Genomic DNA, 18,996 nt, shown 5'->3' on the forward strand with positions numbered 1-18,996 from the left:
TAGATATCATGGTGTTCATGTGAGTGTTTGGAGGCTCCCGCTGCAGTATAATCTGACCTTAATTCCCTCTTTACAAATCAGGTTATTTACAGATTTCATTCAAACGCAGAATTAGTTCTGCTCACAATGATGGTCATATCATCCTCAGATGGAGCCAGACCAGGACTGATTTATAAAGCCAATACTGGAATTAATATTTTCTGCCACAGTTCTTATAAAAAGAAATAAAGATGCATTTCTCTGTTCATTTAAAATTCTGGCAGACAAATGGGTTAATGTAGCTAAATATTGATTTCATGTGGAGACTTAAGAATACTTTTTGGCTGACTTTTTGATTTCAAAAAAGAAATGGATGTCTAACATTAATGTTGGCTGGTTGGTTCATGCTTGGCTGAGACAGGAGAGAGGCTGGGGACTCAGCTTATAAACACAAATGAAATTTAGAGACTGAGTTCAGGAGTTTGTTTTGTTGTGCTTCCATAGTGTTGGCCGTGTTTCATTTTATCTGGAGACAAAACAAGCTGATGAGATCAATTTATTGCATGTAGCAGGGGTCAGCTGATCAGCCATGTGATTTTAGTGTTTGCTACATCATTATTTGTTCTGCAGAAATAATTAAAAACCATATTTGGACTATTTCATCAGCAACATTTTGTACCACCAGTAAAAGTTTTTGCAGGATGCAGAAAGTTAAATATTTGGAGTTATTTTTTGTACTGTGATTGGTTAAGATGGCTGAGGAAAGAAAACGTTGGGAGTGGAGAGGAAGTGAAATGCTATAAATGGTCATGAGTCAAACCAGCAAGCACTGCAGTGAGGACTAAAGCCTCTGAATGTGGGGCAGATGCTTCATCCTAAGCCTAGCTGTCTGACGCAGCATTTTATATAACTGTTTACAGACAGCAACACTACAATTAAAAAAAAGTATTTTTGATACCTCATCATTAAAACATGACTCGTATACATTAGTTTGAACACGTTGGAGCTGCTGGGTTTATTCTGGTGTATAACCTGAAGCTTTAGAAGCTCTGCACATCTTCATTAGTTTAAGCAACAGACTGTGAGCTGTCAGGTTCAATTTAATGATGTGGAATCTTTTGGGAAACTTTGCAAGATATTTTTCCAAACTTTATTTGATAAAATATTGGAGAAATCCGAACATAAATTTATTCTGCTTTCTGTGGCCTCCAGACATCTCTCCTGTGAGACAGAAATCAGCTCTGTTGTCTCTTCTTTTAAAGTTTCAGTTCACTCTTAGAGGATGAAGATGCTCAGTGTGATAGTTTCTTTTCTGCTGCTGTCTGAGCTAGTTAGCTTAGCTGAGCGCAACAGCAGATAGCCTGGCTCTGTCCTAATGATTTCAACAAACAATTGAGTGGTTTACCTGCTGTAGAACTTAGCTTAATAACACAGTCTGTGAGGGCACAACCATATTTTGGTTTGTCTTCAGTTTGACTCGCCAGGTTGTTGCAGGGGACAACTACCTGACAGCTAGTTTTCTCACAGCACTATTTCTGTTTCACCGACACACTACTCTGCCACCCTCTTCTTCTGCTGTTATCTCGCTGTTAGCAAACAGCAATCTGAAGGGCTGCATTACAACCAGTGTCAGTATAATAATGTATAACTTGATGAGAAGACAAAAAGGGCAACAACTGTCCAGTTTCCTGAATTAACTATGGTTAGCACGTTCAAAAACCATGAGTCATCCTGAACTGTCTCCATGTTGGTTTGGAGCCAGAAGTGACAATATGTGGAGAAGAGGGTGGCACACTTGTTGAGTTTGCTCATGCTAACTTGATTGTTGTTGTACATACATGATTCATGCTGTAAATTTATTGTTAACGCCGACAATCCCAAGTCAGAAATGGAATATTTTAGATAAAAAGACCAGCTATCGAGCTGAAAGCTGGAGAAACACCATGGTAGCTTCATGTCAGTCACTGGAAGCCACGCCTCCAGCATCCTGAGCCTTCAAAGCCTCTGAAGCTAACATAATGAGCTAAGTTCTACATTTAGGCTTATAATTAGCAATTAGCTTGATTGAACCAGCTAAAACACTTCAGTTCACTGAGCTGTAATGAAGATGCAGCACATGCATGTATATACAGATGCACACACGCACACACATACACTGTGCGGTGCACTTCCTGTGCCCCTGAGACTGCGTGCTGCAGAGGAGGAGCTGTCAGTGGAACAGTAACTCTTGTTAATAATATTCCTGCCTGTGTGCAGAGAGGAGCTGCTTCCCTCTGATAATACTGGTAGCTCCTGTGGGACCGTGCACACACTCCAGGCTGACAAGATGTGCTCGTCTGATAAAAGAAAGTGATGTGAACAAGTGTAAACACTGAGTATTATTCAGCAGCTGCTCGCTGGCTGCCTGTTATCTGCAGCTTAGGGCTCACAGCTCCTCTCTCTGTGAAGACTCATTCAGCTGAGGAGCAGAGATGTTTCATATTTGATTCATGGACACGGCCTATTTACACTCCTCTCATATCACTTTGTAAGGGGACAGCCGAGGTGTGGAGTGAATAATACAAAAAGTCCAGCTGCTGTTCCTCTTTGTGCTTCACATTAAACATGACTCACATTTGAAGGACAATCTCCCTTAAGAAACAGGAAGACTTCATGAAACTCACTTCCTGTGAAACTGTTACCCAAGAAGAAGCAGAAGAAGAAGGAGAAGCTGATGATGAAGCATTGTTGTGAGATGGAATATGATCTGTGGGGAGCAGGAAATAAAGTCATAAAGCAGGTGTTGGAGGAGCAGAGACATCATTATAGCACGCAGAGGGAGGAAAGAGTCATGTTGGAACAGCTGTATTTCTCCTGCTGCTAGGCGACAACATGGTTTTATGATTTACATGATACTGTGACATTTTTCAGAGCTGACACTGAGCACTGAAAGACATTCAGATCAGCCTAACTCTCCCTTGTGTCTGCCAGTTGGACTGCTGTGTGTGTTTTTCCTGCTCAGCTGTTTGTGTTCAGAGTTTTCTGTTTTCTTTATTTGATCCACGGTTTCTTCTTCTGCAGCTGTTCTGATGCTGCTGATTCACACACAGCTGGTCCCACACACCGTGTCTGTGTTGGTTCGTGATATTTGTTTGTAGGGAGGTAAAGGTAACTCTGCATTATCATTCGTCATAATCACATGTCAGACATCATATTTTTTCACATTTCAGTTTAAACATCACATGTGATCGTCAGCTCTGTGCAGCAGGGATCATTTGGTGGGGACTTGCTTTTTTCACACCCCTTTCCTCCAACAAACCCACCTTTACCTTGACTTCACAACTTCATCAACATCCAAGGTGCTCAGAGAGGAATAAGACCTTTGAAATACTTGTAGAGACAACTTGATTTAAGACCACGACATTTCAGTCTGTGGCCTTCATCAAGGTCATAGTGAAGCAAACTCCAGACATCAATGAAGTGAGACGAAATAGAGTAAGATTCATTGTTAGTCATTAGCACTACAACACAGGTCAGCTTAGCATGTGGACATGTGGCTTCACGGTCCAAAACATGTTTCATCTTTTATCATTTGAAACATAGAAACATGACTTTTGGGGATGGCAACAATGGAGGAGGCTTCATAAGTGCTTGGTATTGGAGTAAGTAGGAGTTTGTATATTGATATAGCGAAAAAAAAGAGCAAATACTGCAGTCTAAGCTCATATTTTGGACACATTTATCAAAGCCTGAAGGTGAAATTACTGTAAGCTGTTGCATGCCAACATTAGCAGCTTCCCAAATTGCTAATGGCTAACAAAACATTGACATATGTAGCTGTCAACTCTCACGCATTGGCCGTGAGACACACGCAATTAATTGGCTTCACACGCACTCACGCCACACCCCTGATTTTTCACGCAGTGTCCGTCTCGTCTTCAAAACTCAGATCGATTGTTATCTGTTTTCAAATCCATTCCATTTTTTTATTTTTTGTCAAGAAAACCCACATCAATAGAAATCCACTCCGTGATTTACTAGTTTCCCACAGAAAGCCACTTCACATGAAAATCCATTCCACTTTATCAGTAGGGGAATTCAAAAAGAACTCCACCCCGCATTCTGGTTTCCTACCACACAGCAGCATCATGCCAAGCCACTTGACTGAGTAGGATCAGTGATTTAAAGGTGGATAGGAGGGTTGCTATTTTTTTTTCAAAGAAAAGTAAAGTAAGTTAAAGTTGCCTGAGTATTCCAAAGTTTCTCAAATTAAAAAAAAAAAAGCGCTTTTCCTTGAGTGACCAAACTGTTAAGTTGATGGCCAAACTCAGCCAGCTTTCCCGTAAGAATGTTAGCAGGTGAGCACCCCGGACTGGCGTGTCTGTTTCGGCAGACACCCTGCGCGGAAGCAGTGCTGCCAACCTAGCTTCTTCAAGCCGTATTTAGCGGGTATTGAGTGCTAGGAAACAGTAATGCAACAAGTAAATAGTTCAAAAGTTGGCTTCATTTTGTTATGGTGATGAAGTAGGTGAAGCACAATCTATAAAACTGAGACATTAAAGATGAACTTTATTTTTAAGGATAAGATTAGAAATCTTGAATTAAGAATTAAAACACTTTTAAATGGTCTGTATGTCAGAGAACCTGAACCACCTAAGCATGTACCTTAACTGACTTCTTTTCTGATCGTTTGTGGTTCATTATTTGTGGTCATCAGCCCAAGACAGTTTCATATCAGTTTTTCACCTTTTAAAGATGGCCTTTTTAGCAGACAATGTATTCCTGTCATGCTTAACAGTTGTGAAGTATTAACATCAAAATAATTTATTAGATTTTTTTTATGTTCATCAGACTTGATTTCAGGAAAGCAATAGAGCAACATAAAACATTACACATTTGAGTATGAGGTCAGAGGAAAATGGCCGTCATGTACATCTTGTACATGCAAAAATCATCCTTCATTATGCCACATTATCCCTATGTAATGATACCACAGACTGCTCCATGCTGAGGCAGGGAGCTTATTAACACATCATATCATGAAGCTCTGCTGTGGACAGTTTTAACACTCACGTCTCTCATCACAGGTCTCTGTTTCTTCATCCTGTCTCTGCTACAGGAAGGTTACTGAGTAAAATACAGTTAAAATACAGGAAACTGGACTGTGCTGCACATATCAAGGCGCCCTCTTTCTCCTCATCTCCTTTGTCTCTCCCTCTCTGCTGACTGCAGCATGCTGAGGATGCATTGTTTATGGATGAGGAGCGTTTACATTATTAGAGAGAGATTTAAGATGCTGATTAGGCTCCAAACACCACATTATGGATGAGAGCAGAGACTCATTGATTCTATGAGTGAAGGTTCAAGGGCTAAAGTTCACGCTGAGCTCTAATGAAGCTGGGGAGGGGGAGTTCACTGCTCTGTGTTCCCCTCGGTGTCAGTGCAGACAGCTTCATATGAACAGTGTCAGCACAATCAGTCTGATGAAGTTAGTCTTGGTAATAAAATCATCATCAGGATGCATTCAGACACAATAACCAACGATTCATTTATTACACAAGCTTTGAGATGTGCAGCTCTCATCTGTTCGTACCTGTGATGCATCATCCATCCAAGACAAAACAAATGAACCATCAGCAAACAGAGGCACATCATCTATCAGCCCAATTAAATGAAGATATTGTCAGACAAGGTGAGACAGATAGTCCCACAGGTGGGGAACATAATTGGCATGTGCCTTTTTTGAAACAGGAGTAAAGATGAGTGCTAAAAAATAAAGCTGGAATAAAGTTTACATAACCATACTCAGTATCAGTATTATATATTTTTTAATATGCATAATAGCTTTAAAGACTTATTTACATCTCAATTCATCTCAACTGAAGTGATTATCTTCAGGGCTGACTGATCTGATGAATTCTCTGTTTTCATGTAGGTTGTGTGTCAGTAAATATCATAAACAGGGGATTAAACATATCTTAAGAGTGAGTATATCTGCAGACAGAGGAGCAGATGTGTGTCAGAGGAGGGAGGTTTTCTCTGAGAGTCAGCCTTCAAATTGTTATTGTGTTTGCACCGTACGCTCACAGCAGGAGTGAATTATCTTCCTCTAATTACGCTCGGCTCCACTGCACCATCTGAGCAGAGATACATCATATTAACAACACAGGGAGCTCTCATAGAGCCAATAAACCCTGATTCATGTTTCTGTTAAAGAGATCCTCCAGTGAGCTGCTGCAGCTCTGATCCCACAGCAGGCTTACAGCGTGAAACACACACAGCTCTGTGAAATAAGCCCAAAACCTGTGTTATTGCTGCAGCACGTTTCAGTCCGAGCAGCTCACAGATGATCTTCTCTGTCCTCTACAGTTCCTGTGTCTGAAGAACATCCGGACGTTCCTGGCAGCATGCAGCGACGTGTTCAGCATGAGGAGGAGCGAGCTGTTCGAGGCCTTCGACCTGTTCGACGTCAGAGACTTCGGAAAGGTGAGGAAGTAGCACTTACTTATAACCAGTCAGCAACCGGATGAATCATAACACTGAACTGAATCCACGCACCCTCTCAGTTGTTAACGTGGAAGTTTGTCACTGAGACAGCAGTCTCATTGCTCTGTGGGTCATATTTAGTGGTCAGTGCACAACAGAACAATGTGTGAAGCACATCATGCACAGTAGGAGTTTTAATCATTTAGAGGTTAATGATTTGAAGTCCTGCAACCATTTACAGTTTGGCATGTCCATCAGCGCACTCTCAAGTTTTTGCTCAGATGAGACTGTTTTCATTTTCTAGATGCAGCATATGACAAGTTATATTTAAAAAAACTGGTAAATAAACTTTGGATCAAGACGTTTAACATGACAAATGAGAGCATCTTTGTCAATATCCAGAATATTTTGGTTAGGGGAAGCTGTGGGCTGCGCTGCTGTAAGCTCAGGTCTTTTATCAGGATTTGTTTCAGAGGTTTTCTGCTGTGAGCAAATTTTCACAAAAGCCTAACCTGTTTGAAACCAAAGACAATATCAGGAAGAATATATAATCACTTAGTAATGGTGAATAAATTAAGTAGATAAGCACAGAATATGGCCGTAAAGCATAGTAAATCACTCTATATTACTGGCTGATGGGCATAAAGAAGATTAGGGGGCTGGGGGCTGTGAGCTGAGCTGTAGCTAACAGCATTTGTTTGATTTCAGTTCTTGGGGTCCATAAAGGTCTCCTTATCTCAGAAACAAAGTAAACCTGTGGCTGACTGGGGCACCGAAGTTTTAACATGAACCTATTGTATTCAATGTTTCTGATGTAGTTTTACCCAAGTTTAGGGACTGCGAGCTGAGCTACTGCAAGTTTTTTGTTTTGGAAATATCACTAACTAAGTCATGGTGATAAAAACCAAGTTGTAAGACTATTAAATTAAATCACAGTGTCTTAATTAAGTATGTTCAATTCCACTTTTAAACCAGTATGAGGAATCCCCCTTGAGTACTTAAGTACAGATACTACCAGCACTTTTGATATATAAAATTTAAATTCAACCGCAGCAATGCAACTACTAGTGAGGAGGACTTGCTTGATGTAAGATATTCTTGTTTTGAGTATCGGCTGCTGATATCTGCAGCCTTCACAAGTACCAATACCTGGAAAAAAGGCAGGTATTCGCCTGATACTGATACCTGGTATGGGTACTCACCCATCCCTAATCTTAATCACTGTCAAGCATATGCCATTCAGAGCGGCAAGCAGAGCTGTTCTTAACAATGTTTGCCCTGTTTTTTGGTTAGGGAGTCATCTTCACGCGTCTCTTCCTTTCTAGATTAACCGTCACAAGTTTTAAACATGAACCTGTTGTTTTCAGTGTCTCTGAAGTTGTTTGATGACAGAAATATCAAAGTTTGCACAAAAAAAAGAGGAGCTGGTTGTGATTGTTTAAAAGCTGCAGACTGATGGTGTTTATTTCTGATGTATGATAGGCTGGTTATTCTATCCATACAGAGAATAATTATTGCAAGTTCTCATCATCATCATTACGGCTAATGTGATCCCCTATCAGGTTCAGTTCCCCCTCCAGCCCTGATTAAAGGTGCTAATAAACCCGCTCTGAGGCCCTCTCTGTAACATTAAGCTGCAGTCAGCAGGATGACCCAGCAGTTTAATCACTTCCTCTCATTAGAGCGAGACGGTCTCAGCGTGCAGACTTTACGAGGGGTTAGAAGTCGGCCCTGAGGTTCATTACTTTGATCGGACTGTCGCTCTCTGCTGTGAAACTGTCTGCAGCTCTTTGACAGCCCTGCCAACCCCGTCGAGCCCCCCGGAGGTTTAATTAGAGCGAGCAGAGAGGAGCAGAGACCCTGAGAACGTAACGTCTGGGGTTTAAAAGACGACAGGTCTGTCGTGCTTTAAATGTGTGTGAAAGAGAGAGACATGAGGACACAGAGACTAAGTGGGAGCTGTCACTGCTCTGTTTAACCTTCAGGACTCTGCAAACGCTTCTCCTGTGTCTACAACCACTGTTTTACTTATCATGATGTAATTTCATAGATTATCCTTGAAATGCTTTTTAAAAAAAATCTATACAGTCTGGAGGTTACTTTAACCATTAAAATTATGCTATATCTCTAATGAATCAGGTTTCAGTGTCATATTAAGGGTTGTGCTACTGGTCTTGATGTCATACCCTCCCTTTAAACCCTTAACCCTTTAATGACTCCCCTGAATTCATTTTTCAAGGATTTTCTTTTCCTTTGGAAGTGGACAAACAAAGTTTTCTGAGAAAACTGTAACACACACAAGGTGAGGCAGAACAAAATCAACATTTTTGACCTCACATTATTTTAATTTGCAGCCATGATACCATTCAGTATTATTTCTGTCCTCACAAATGATGTTTGATTAAAGGAGCAGTACTCTTATTATGGTTTCATCTGTTTTCGGTGTTATTTAAAATGTCAGTAAGAGAACAAATCAACACAAACTACGTCCTGTTTAAAGAGGAACAAACCTCTGAATGTAAACACTTTCAACTATTAATGTTGAATGGAATAATATATTTGACTTTTAAACTTCCCTTTTAACAAACACTAACCTCACAGAGCCACAAGAGAGAGTTTACGGCCTGTCAGTGTTTTACTCTTTGATACATTTACGACTGGCTGTAAAATGATCTTGGAGTCATCAATCAGGTCATACACAGCCTCTTCATCAATCTATATAAGATGTCTCAAAGTGATTTTATTCAAAATATTCTACAGAGAGATGATGTTTGGGTTTTTGAATCAAAGTTTATACTGACTCGACTTATGTGTCAGTGAAACCCCCTCCTGATCCTCAACACAGAGAGATCAGAGGAGCAATCGCGAGCAGCTTCAGACTCACTCAGCAGTTTTTATCCTTTATTTTCTGCGCTGGATTAAGTATCTGTGAACATCCTCATCAAAGCATCTATAATTAAAACCCATTAAGTCTGCAGGTTTCCCTTACACCCTCACAGGGAAGCAAGATGTACCAACACACATCTCCATCCTGACTCTGGAGAGAAACACGTGAACAAGTTTCAGTGTGGTTTCATCCTTTTTGATCAATATTCAGCTCTGTGCTTAATATTTCAGCACAGGACACAGGAGGTCTAATAACAAGTGTCAGGTCTCTTACTACATGTGCATTAAGAAGTGTGAATAAAGTGCGTTTCTGTGATGGTTCAGTATGCAAACTCACACTGGACCTAGCAGAGCGTGCAGAGCAGATGGTAAGTTTTTGCTGACTGGACTTCAACCCAAACTTTTCAAAACAAAGAATCAGGTTTATCATCAAGTGCGTTTTCACATCCAGGGAATATGTCTCTGTGTTTTAGTCCAAGAACAGTGAACACAGAAGTCAAGTTCAAAAATACAAAACCAACACCCACTAGCCAGCTGCTTTGACAGAATCCAGCAAAAGATTTTAGATTAATATATTAAAAATATGTAAAAAGGATGTAATGGAAAATCTAAAATGTGTAATTCGATCAAGAGTCCAAAATTCTTACTGTACATTTTGATTAGATATTGTTGATATTACACCTTTAAGCACAAATATAACCATCATTGTAAGAGTCTAACCGTCCATGCTCAGCTGTTTGACAAACATCACAGTGTTTAAAGTAAAAGCGTCAGTGTACTCATTCATGCCGTCAGAAAACGAAGAGGAAGTGAAAAATATCTGAGATGTGATGCATGTCTTATCAGGCATTTCCTCCACCTCACTGATTCTAACTCCTAAACTTGCAAACTTCATGTTTATGCTTCCAGGCTCACATCTATAATCTTATCCTATTCCATATGAGAGGATGTTGGACACTCTGGATTAAGCTACAGATATTATCTGGTTAGCATAACTGAGTACAAAAATGAGAGTATGCTAAGGTTTTGCAGGTTTTACTCTTGCTAACACTGTGGAAATGAAATAAAAACCCTGTAATCCCAGAGCTTTTGAAAGGGTTAAATGCTCTCCTAACTGCAGAACAAACAGCATCTCTGAGCGCTCAGGCTGTTTGCACGTTTCTAAAACAAGCTGTTATGTATTCATTTGGGACAAGATTATGCTCTCTCTAGGAAAATGAAAAATATCTAATTTACAAACACACAACAGTCACACACAGTCAGGGAGACACTTGTTGCGTCTGCTGAGAGCTGGTGGGAATCTACAGTACAGTTTTAATAAGGGGTGTCGCACTCCAGAGATCATGACGACAACTCTGGATGACCTAAATATGATGTTTCTCAACACAAAATGTGTTCATATTGTATGATTTGGTTTGTGCTCAACCTCAGTACATATAGAAACACTTTCACCTCATCTGTGCAGCTGTCACAAAGGTGAATGTGTGTTTGAGCTTCCTGACTCACTGCTGGGTGGAAGCTTTGTTGTGATGACAAAGCTTGTCACATTGGTTGAGTGTAAGGCTTAAAACCAAACCATGAGACTGTCCTCCCTTCATCCAGCAACAGAAAGAAGAGACGCTAACAGCTCATCTCCTCAGTCAGACACTAAACAAGAGCAAACTGCACAGAGCTGCAGGACTTTATGAGTGTGTTTGTGTTGGAGTGTAGGAAGTAATCTGCTCTGTTTAACCTTGATGGATCACATAGTGAGGGATGATGACACTCAACTGTTTCTAGTGAATGTGCTTCATTGAGTTCAATTAGTGTCTTAGAGATGAAAGGGACATTACCAATTTTAGCTAACAGTCTTTGGTTTCATTTATTGAGCAGAGGTCACAGAGCAGTATTCATCGATAATTTCATGACATAATAGAGCAGGGGTAGGCAACCTAGGGCATGGGTGCCATAGCTGGCCTTTTATGTTGGCACGCAAAGAATAATTTCAATATGGCAGAGGACAAAATAAAAAATAAAACTATTGTGGTGTATTCTGTTCAATTCTTAACAAGAAATTGAGCACACTATATATGTTCTTACGTAGCAATTTAACAAATAACCTTAAATGATAAATTTAAATCATGACGTTACAAGTGTGCAAATGTGTCTTGCAAGTGTGTCACCGCAAATCTATTGGGACGTCAGTCTGTTAGCTGGCAACTGCATCCATTTTGCAGTGTTATCAAGGCAAACAAACCAAGTTCCAGTCAGTCTTTTTAACAAAGCTGGACAAGGTAGTATTAATCTATTGCCAGAGATGGCCGAAGATTGAGCGATATGCACCCATTGCTGTGAAAGTATGGCATGTAGGACATCTAGTGGGCAGTGTCTTTTTGAGACCAAACATTAAGACAGTGTTAGCACAGTATATGAAACAAAGCAACACATTCAGAACTTTCTGTACTGTTAAAAACGAGGCAAAAGGAGGAAGTTACACCATTTCTCACTGTCAATTTTATGAAAGAAGTAAGTCTCGGCACTTTGAGCATGAGTGGGTTTTTAAGTGGCAAAAATCATGGAAAAGGTTGTCTACCCCTGTTTTACAGTGTGAGGTGCTTCTCTCAGTGTTCTTGTTTCCTCCTTTTAGCTCTCATTCAAAGAGGCTGTGAGGACAATCCAGATAAAAAAAGTGTTTTTTCAGGATAAAGACTGTTTCAACCTTAAGGACTTGCACCCACTTGTGTGAGGACAAGACTCTCGCCAGGGTGCGTTTGTTTTGATGTATTTATTAACAGTTAAGTGGTGCTATTTTTGAAACGTGACAACAATCAAACTTTGTATACTCAGTTTGCACTGTAGTTTAGTAGTGGGCTATATTTTGCCCTGCTCACATCCTGGTGCTCAGTCCATAATGTGTAATGTTAGTGAATCCTGGTTAGATTCTACCAGTGCTCATCTACCAAGCAGAGCTAACGTAACCTCACTCTTCACTTTATTGATAGACTCTCAAGTTTGAACAGACCACTGCAGAATAACTGCTGACTGTGGGTTGGAATGGACATTATCATTGAAAGCTTAGCCCATGTTTTAGCTTTTAGCTTGTGCTCTATCACTCCCCTGTTATGCTTTCTTCTGTTCCAACATCCTTTTTCTTTTTGATAATCTCGCTCTAGTGTCCAGCATTGCTGTAAAATTAACTGATAAATCTGTTTCCACAAAATAAAAAGACAGATCTTGCTCCTCACTGCTTAACTTTTTTGCCGTGGTGTTGTTGTCATAGGGACCTTGAAAATCAATCCAGTCCTGTCTAACCCTATCGGGATGCTGAGAAATAGCATTTCAACCTCAGTTAAAGTTGAGGATTATGATCAGGCATATATCTGGATGTGACACTTTTTCAAGATCACTCAGAAAGTCCTCACATGGACTTAAATGAAATCGCAGCACACTCAGAAACTGCAGTGAAACTCATCTCTGGTAGCCTCAACCGTTCCTGACTGCTCCTCTCTCTGAGCTCTTTACCTTTGAGATCAGCGTGAGATACAGTGAGAGGTTACACTCCTCTCAGAGGAGCTGATAAATGTTTCAAACACACTGCTCCTCTTCTGTTTTATGGTGTTCAATTCATTCTGTTCAATGACTCCAGTTTGTTCATGCATAACATGTTGATGACTCTCCTGAGTGAATCCCACATTACTCAGAGTCAATTTAACATCTCTGAAATCAGAGAGCAGCTCTGTAGATCTCGGCTGACTGAGTCTGCAGAGAGTCAGGAGGGAGAAGAGAGGCTGAGCGAGGCTTCACTCACCTAGAGTCTGTCCATTTAAAGATATCTACAGCACAGTTTCTGAATAAAACATGAGTTCCTGTGTATTTAGAGGTTGTGTGTTGCTGTCTGGGAGGAAATAGGAGCTGGATCTCCTCTCTCTGTAGTCTGAAGGTGTTTTCCAGCCTGCTGTCCAACCGGACGTGTTTTCATCTGAGCTCAGAGGAGCTGACCTCTAACAGCAGCTAAGCACTTCTCTTCTCTCCTCCTTTCTCCTCCTCTGACTCTTACAGGCAAAGTCTTTCAAGGGGTTCAGGTCCTAAGAAGCAAACTCTGAAGGAGGTGTGACACGTTGTCTTTGTACTAATACTGACACAGTTTGAACAAACAGCTTCAGACTTGTTGTTTGTTCAAACTGTAGCTGCACAGAGAAACATGCAGCCGCTCTGTCTGTGCAGCGCTCTCCTCAGTGCACCAACATCTGGTTTGCACATCTGTCTAACAGACACATGGAGGGTTTCAGGGTCTGCAGGGAGGAGTGAAGCTCTGCTGCACAGAGCATGCAGAAAAACACACAAAGATACACATCTGAAAGAGAGAAGCGAAGGTGGCAGAGCACCAGAGGTCAGGCATTTAGAGAACTTGGAGCCATAATAAGAAGAAATTTAACTTTTATCTGAGGATAAACAACCAAGATTCCATCAAATAGTAAACTGTACTGTCCTCGTCTTTGCTAATACCACACTCCTCACAGCTTCACTGTCTTGGCCATTCATCCACAGCCTGTGATCTGTTGGCGTTTACAGATTCTCTCATGTGCATTGGTTCAGATTTAAGAAAATGTGAAAGCCACAGCTTCAGAGTCGTGATAACGTCCTGTGTGACCTCTGATCTGTTCACAGACCTCATGTTTGCAGCTGTCATCATGACTAAGTCTCTCACTTCTGTTTAGTGACTGACTCCAGCTTGTTGGTCTCAGCTTGTTGCTGACAGGAGGTTTCCACTCTCTCAGTCACATGATGGACAGTTTCCCAGTGTGTGGAAAAAATGACTGACCTGTTCTATTGTGCAGCACGCTTTATGCTGACACCGACAGCAGCGTGATGTGTTCACTGACCTCAGGGTGGGTTACAGCCACTAGCTCTCATCTTAATGTGAAAGTTAATGAAAGACAAAGCACTTAATAAGATATACTACAGTTCCTGTTCAAAATTAGAAAATAAAAGAAATAAGAGGCCTGATTCTTACCTGCTCCAGGCCTTTCTGTCTGGGGTTAGAACATATGTATTCTTCTCTGTCTACTGTACTGTTGGTTTCTAGTCAAATAAATTCTTTCATGGGCGATGAAAAAACTAATTTCATGTTCATTCACTTGGTTTTCCCATTTAATGACAGATAGTCTGATAAATATGTTGAGCACTGTATATACTTTTGATGACAAAACCATTGACTGTAGAATTAATGGATGTAGTCTCCCCGCTGTCACCTGTCTATTTCTGAAACAGATTTTTAGTCAGTTTTGTCAGTCATGTGAGCTGAGCTGTGCCTCTGATTGGGTGAGCCTAGGATATTAATATCTTCTCAACTGACGAATAAGAAAAAAACCTTCCTGTTCAGTGTATGTTGATAATGAATTCAGCGCTTTGAACGGGAGATGTTTTTTGTACCACGCTGTAAATAGGTTAATTTCTGCTGTGAAAACAGCTTTTTTTGGCTTGGTGTGTATGTGACTTCAGGTACTTCTGGAGCCAGCCTCAAACAGACACTAGAGAAACAGCAGATTTTAACACTTCAGCATTGTCTCATATTTTTAGACCAGAGGTTGCCGCTTGGATAAAACATTGACTTTGAAGGATCCAATCTAGACATGCACAAATGCATTGGTTGGCCGATCGATCGGTGCCTATTTCCTTATTTTTATGGGACCGGTGATTGGCCGATCCTTACATATGAAACTAATCTTATATACCTCCAGGAAGGTCTGACAACCATCTATTGACGCTTTTTGCTCTGAGACCTAAACTCAGAACACTTTATCAGTTGTTAAGTTAAAACATAACGATTTTATTGTTTCAAAGTATTAGGTATTGTTCAATGATTTTCAATTAAATTAGATTGGATGATTGAAGGTTTATGCTGTTAGTTATACAAAATAAAACATAAAATCGGTATTGGCCCAAATCGATATTGGCAGGTCAGGCTTTTTAAAGATCTGTGATCGGCCAGAAAATTGTGATCAGTGCACCCCTAATCCCAGCTCCACAAACTTCCTTCTTAGTGGAGATATCACTGGAGGCCTGTTAGGGCAGAGCTATGAGCAGGCCTTATTATCTGAGGTCCAACATGTCATTAGGAGATCCTTCTGTGATGACTTCATCATTTTAGCAAGTCTCATATAGCTCTTGTAATGATCTTTTGCTATTTTCAGAATGTTTCTGAGAGTTTTAAGCAGTTTAGGGACAGATTCAGCATCTGAAATTGAAGTAGTTTAAAAATCTGAAGACCTTTAGTATCAACATCCAACATTGTTAATTTGGAAAGGAAGACCCCCTTTTTTAAAGAGACTCCATAGAGTCTCCTACATGCCCCCTGCTGTCTGCACATTACCTCTGAAAAGTAGAAACTGACACATTATGTGTGAGTTCATAAAAGATTAAATTACAGATTTTATCGGAATGCTTTTGAGGTGCTGATTGGTGATTGTTTAGATGATGTTTGCAGCTGATAATTTAAATTTCATGTTTTCGTCGTTTGCATAAAACTGAATTTTAAATAGACGCTGTGATTAAAGCCTGTTTTTAAAACCTAAGAGTCAGGCTGCAGAGACATAAAAGCACACCTGGCTGACTGGTTAACTCTGAAAGCTTTAAGCTAAAATAACCTCTCATCGTTTGTTGTGTTCCAGGCATTCACATTTCTCCTTCTGCACAGCTTTCTTTAAATGAAGCAGGAGGAGAAACACCTGCACCTGTTTCACTGTGAGATATGTAAATAACAGAGCATTGAGATGATGCACTCTGCAGCTGCATGCTTTTTATGCATCTGAAATGAAATCAGTCTGTGCATGCTGCAGACAGAGAGAGACAGACACAAAGAGGTTTAATGATCCTCACATCTCCTCAGTCTGCTTCTGTTATCATCTCGAATAAACTGAGATCATCCAGATCAGCACCGGCTCCAGCTGAGGCTTCGTAAATCGAATGAAGGAATGTAAATCTGACACAGATGTGATCACTCCGACAAAACTGCTCTGAATAAAACTATTATGGTGCAGTGATTAATCGGCATAAAATTTGAATATATCAAAAAATGTTTGCTATGCAGAAATCCAACCCAGTAGAGAATAAGTGTTTTTTACACTGAGTGACTTTTGTATACTGAGAAATGGGGCTTTGACAGTTCTCCAACCAACATAGTTCAGTTGTACATAAAAAAGACAAAACACACTGAAAGGTAGTTTTACAGTTTTTATTATCAGTGTTCTTGCGTCATGAATCAAATCAAAGCACGCACACAGGAAATGCTGCAAATGAACTGATGATAAGGAGAGGAAGATGAAGCACTTGGGCCTTGTACACACATAGCCAGGTATTTCAAGAAACGAATACCCCCCTTCAGTCGTTTTTAAAAATACTTTTGTAACACACACTCAGAAAATCTGCCAATAAGTGCAGCTAGAAGCATGCCAAACCCGTATTTGGCAGTGTTTTTCAGACGTAAAACCCGTTCAGCTGTGATGTTTGAGAACCAAAAACCTCAGTTTCCCGTCGTATACACGAAACCATGAAACCAGAGTTTTCCAAAACCTTCACTTTAGCCAGAGGTTTCAGAAAGCAATAATTTTAGTGACGTAAAACTGTGGTTTTGAGTGGATGACAGGCCTAAATATAACTATAAGCAGTTTCCCAAATACCTGGCAACTGTGGACATGGCCTTAATGTCTCTGCTCTCAATCAGGGGTGTAGATGAGAGCAAGAATAAATGACAACAGTCTGCAAAACTCTTCAACCTGCTGTACAGATATGGCATTTACATTGTTTTTGCAATTATCACATATTCTCATTTAAGCGTGTGCAATTAAAAAGAGACATTTTCTTCAGAGGTAGAGGTTGTTTAAACCTCTGTAAGTTGTCTCACATTACTCCAGCATCCCAGCAATGATGAGTCTGTTTTAAATTCCTTTGTTTGCTTTGTGTTTGATTTTATTTAAGCAAGACTTTACTCTGAAAACATAAAGAAGTTAAACATTTGATTGTGTTAGCACACAGCAGTGGTACCTGCAGTCTCACCTCTTCCTCAGTTTGACTGGCTGTGTATGAATAAGCCACATTGATGAGTATGGATCTATTCGAAACCATTTCCAACAGAGAGCACTAGCTGAGAGAAAAGGACAGTGGGTGTTTTTGTGCCGGGAGTGTTGAAACATTGAACTGTTTTGGCTCGTTGAGAAAATAGGACCTGCCATCGTTTTGTGGAAACCGCCTCGTGCTTCCGACATTTTCAGAATAATCCCGGAACAATCAGGCCCTGATAGTTTCAGGAACTCAGAGTTCCCACATTGACCTCACTGTCTTCTCTGTCAGATGCTCTCACAAATCAATACTGTCCATTTAGTTTGGGTGAAAGGAGGCGGAGCCTGTGTCCACATATCTGTAGTAAAAACACTACAGTAAAAAAACAACCTAGAGCTGAGGTGAGCAGTAGGATAAAGCAAAGAGGATAAAGCAGAAAATCTGGCCACTCACTCACCATGAATGCCGTGGAGTGATACCACTGTAGGAAAGTGTGGATGAAATCAGGGTCAAGAATCTGTCAGTTTAGAGTTGTTTTATATAAAGAAGTTTTTTCAGGTGTGAAAACAGCTGGAGTCTAACTGTCACTTTGATCTGGATGGTGTCATTTGGCCTGGTTAAACTGGTCTGTTGTTGAAGTTAACTCCAAGCTAAAGAAATAAGAGCCTTTTATTCTGAGGAGTTCAAAACATTGTTTCAAGTGTAAGAAGAGTCAGAGGGCCCGAGGCTGCAGTCCTCCTCTGATGGAGGTTATCATAACCTCTGCATACTAACAACGTCCCCACAGCCCGACAAATATTTTAAGGAGGATGAAGATGCTGTTTTGTCTTTTTGGAGGAGGGGGAGAAAACGGCAGGCTGGGGGAGGGAGAGGACGAAGCAGACAGACTGAGTGCATTTATTGATTGGTGTCTTCCTGCTCAGTTGACTGTGATAAATTTAACTTCTGTTAAAGGCCGATGCATCCCTCCCTCCCCCTGCTCATCCTCATCATCATCTCCATCTCTCCCCCCTCCTTTGTCCTTCAGCTGAGCTGCTGCAGCAGATCCGTGTGCTCAGATATCAGGTGTCTGCTCCGTGCTAATGGACACTCAGGGTCAGTCTGTGAACGGCAGGACAAACTGCACACAGTCCGCCTTTAAGACATGTCTTCAGATGAAGTCGGTGTTAAATATATCAGCATGAATTGTAGTAAAATCATATATTTGTTGTTCCTCTGAGTATGGTGTAGATTTCTCCAGTCTTCAGCAGGATGTTTTCAATGTGGTGGGAAGGTTTGACCTCCCAGCTTTGAAGGTGTCAGACGGATAACTTTGCAATTAAACCATCAGCCTGAAAAAGCCCTGAACCCTCTTTAACTCCTTCATCAGTCTGGAGCAGAGCTGCTCTGAATCATCATGGTCTGAACTGTGCTCAGAGAGCTCACAGAGAGGAAACAAAGAGGATATGGTAAAATGATGGACGTCAGGTTTTTTTTCTGCAGGTTTGTTTTCCTGGCTGAACACATGCAGAAACAGTTAGTGTGATTATTTGGCTGACAGCTGCACGGCAGACTTCGCCCTGTAGACATTTGACTTGTTAAATGCAGGAGAAAGCACTGATGGCTGAGCTCCAGATATATTTATGTGCT

The 18,996-nt window shown here is 40.7% G+C and overlaps 1 protein-coding gene across 2 annotated transcripts in view; it reads left to right on the forward strand.

The window, feature by feature from the left end:
- vav3 (vav guanine nucleotide exchange factor 3) overlaps positions 1-18,996 on the forward strand; it is a 149,456-nt gene that overhangs the window by 15,173 nt on the left and 115,287 nt on the right. For both annotated transcript variants that reach the window (XM_074693155.1, XM_074693156.1), the window contains exon 2: positions 6,328-6,444. In XM_074693155.1, coding sequence (XP_074549256.1) covers positions 6,328-6,444 — 117 coding nt within the window. The remainder of the gene's footprint in view (positions 1-6,327; positions 6,445-18,996) is intronic.

Source organism: Halichoeres trimaculatus, unplaced genomic scaffold (genome assembly GCF_033239565.1).
Source record: "Halichoeres trimaculatus isolate MK-OKI-2021-1 unplaced genomic scaffold, fHalTri1.1 fHalTri1_scaffold_18, whole genome shotgun sequence".
Classification (NCBI taxonomy): domain Eukaryota; kingdom Metazoa; phylum Chordata; class Actinopteri; order Labriformes; family Labridae; genus Halichoeres; species Halichoeres trimaculatus.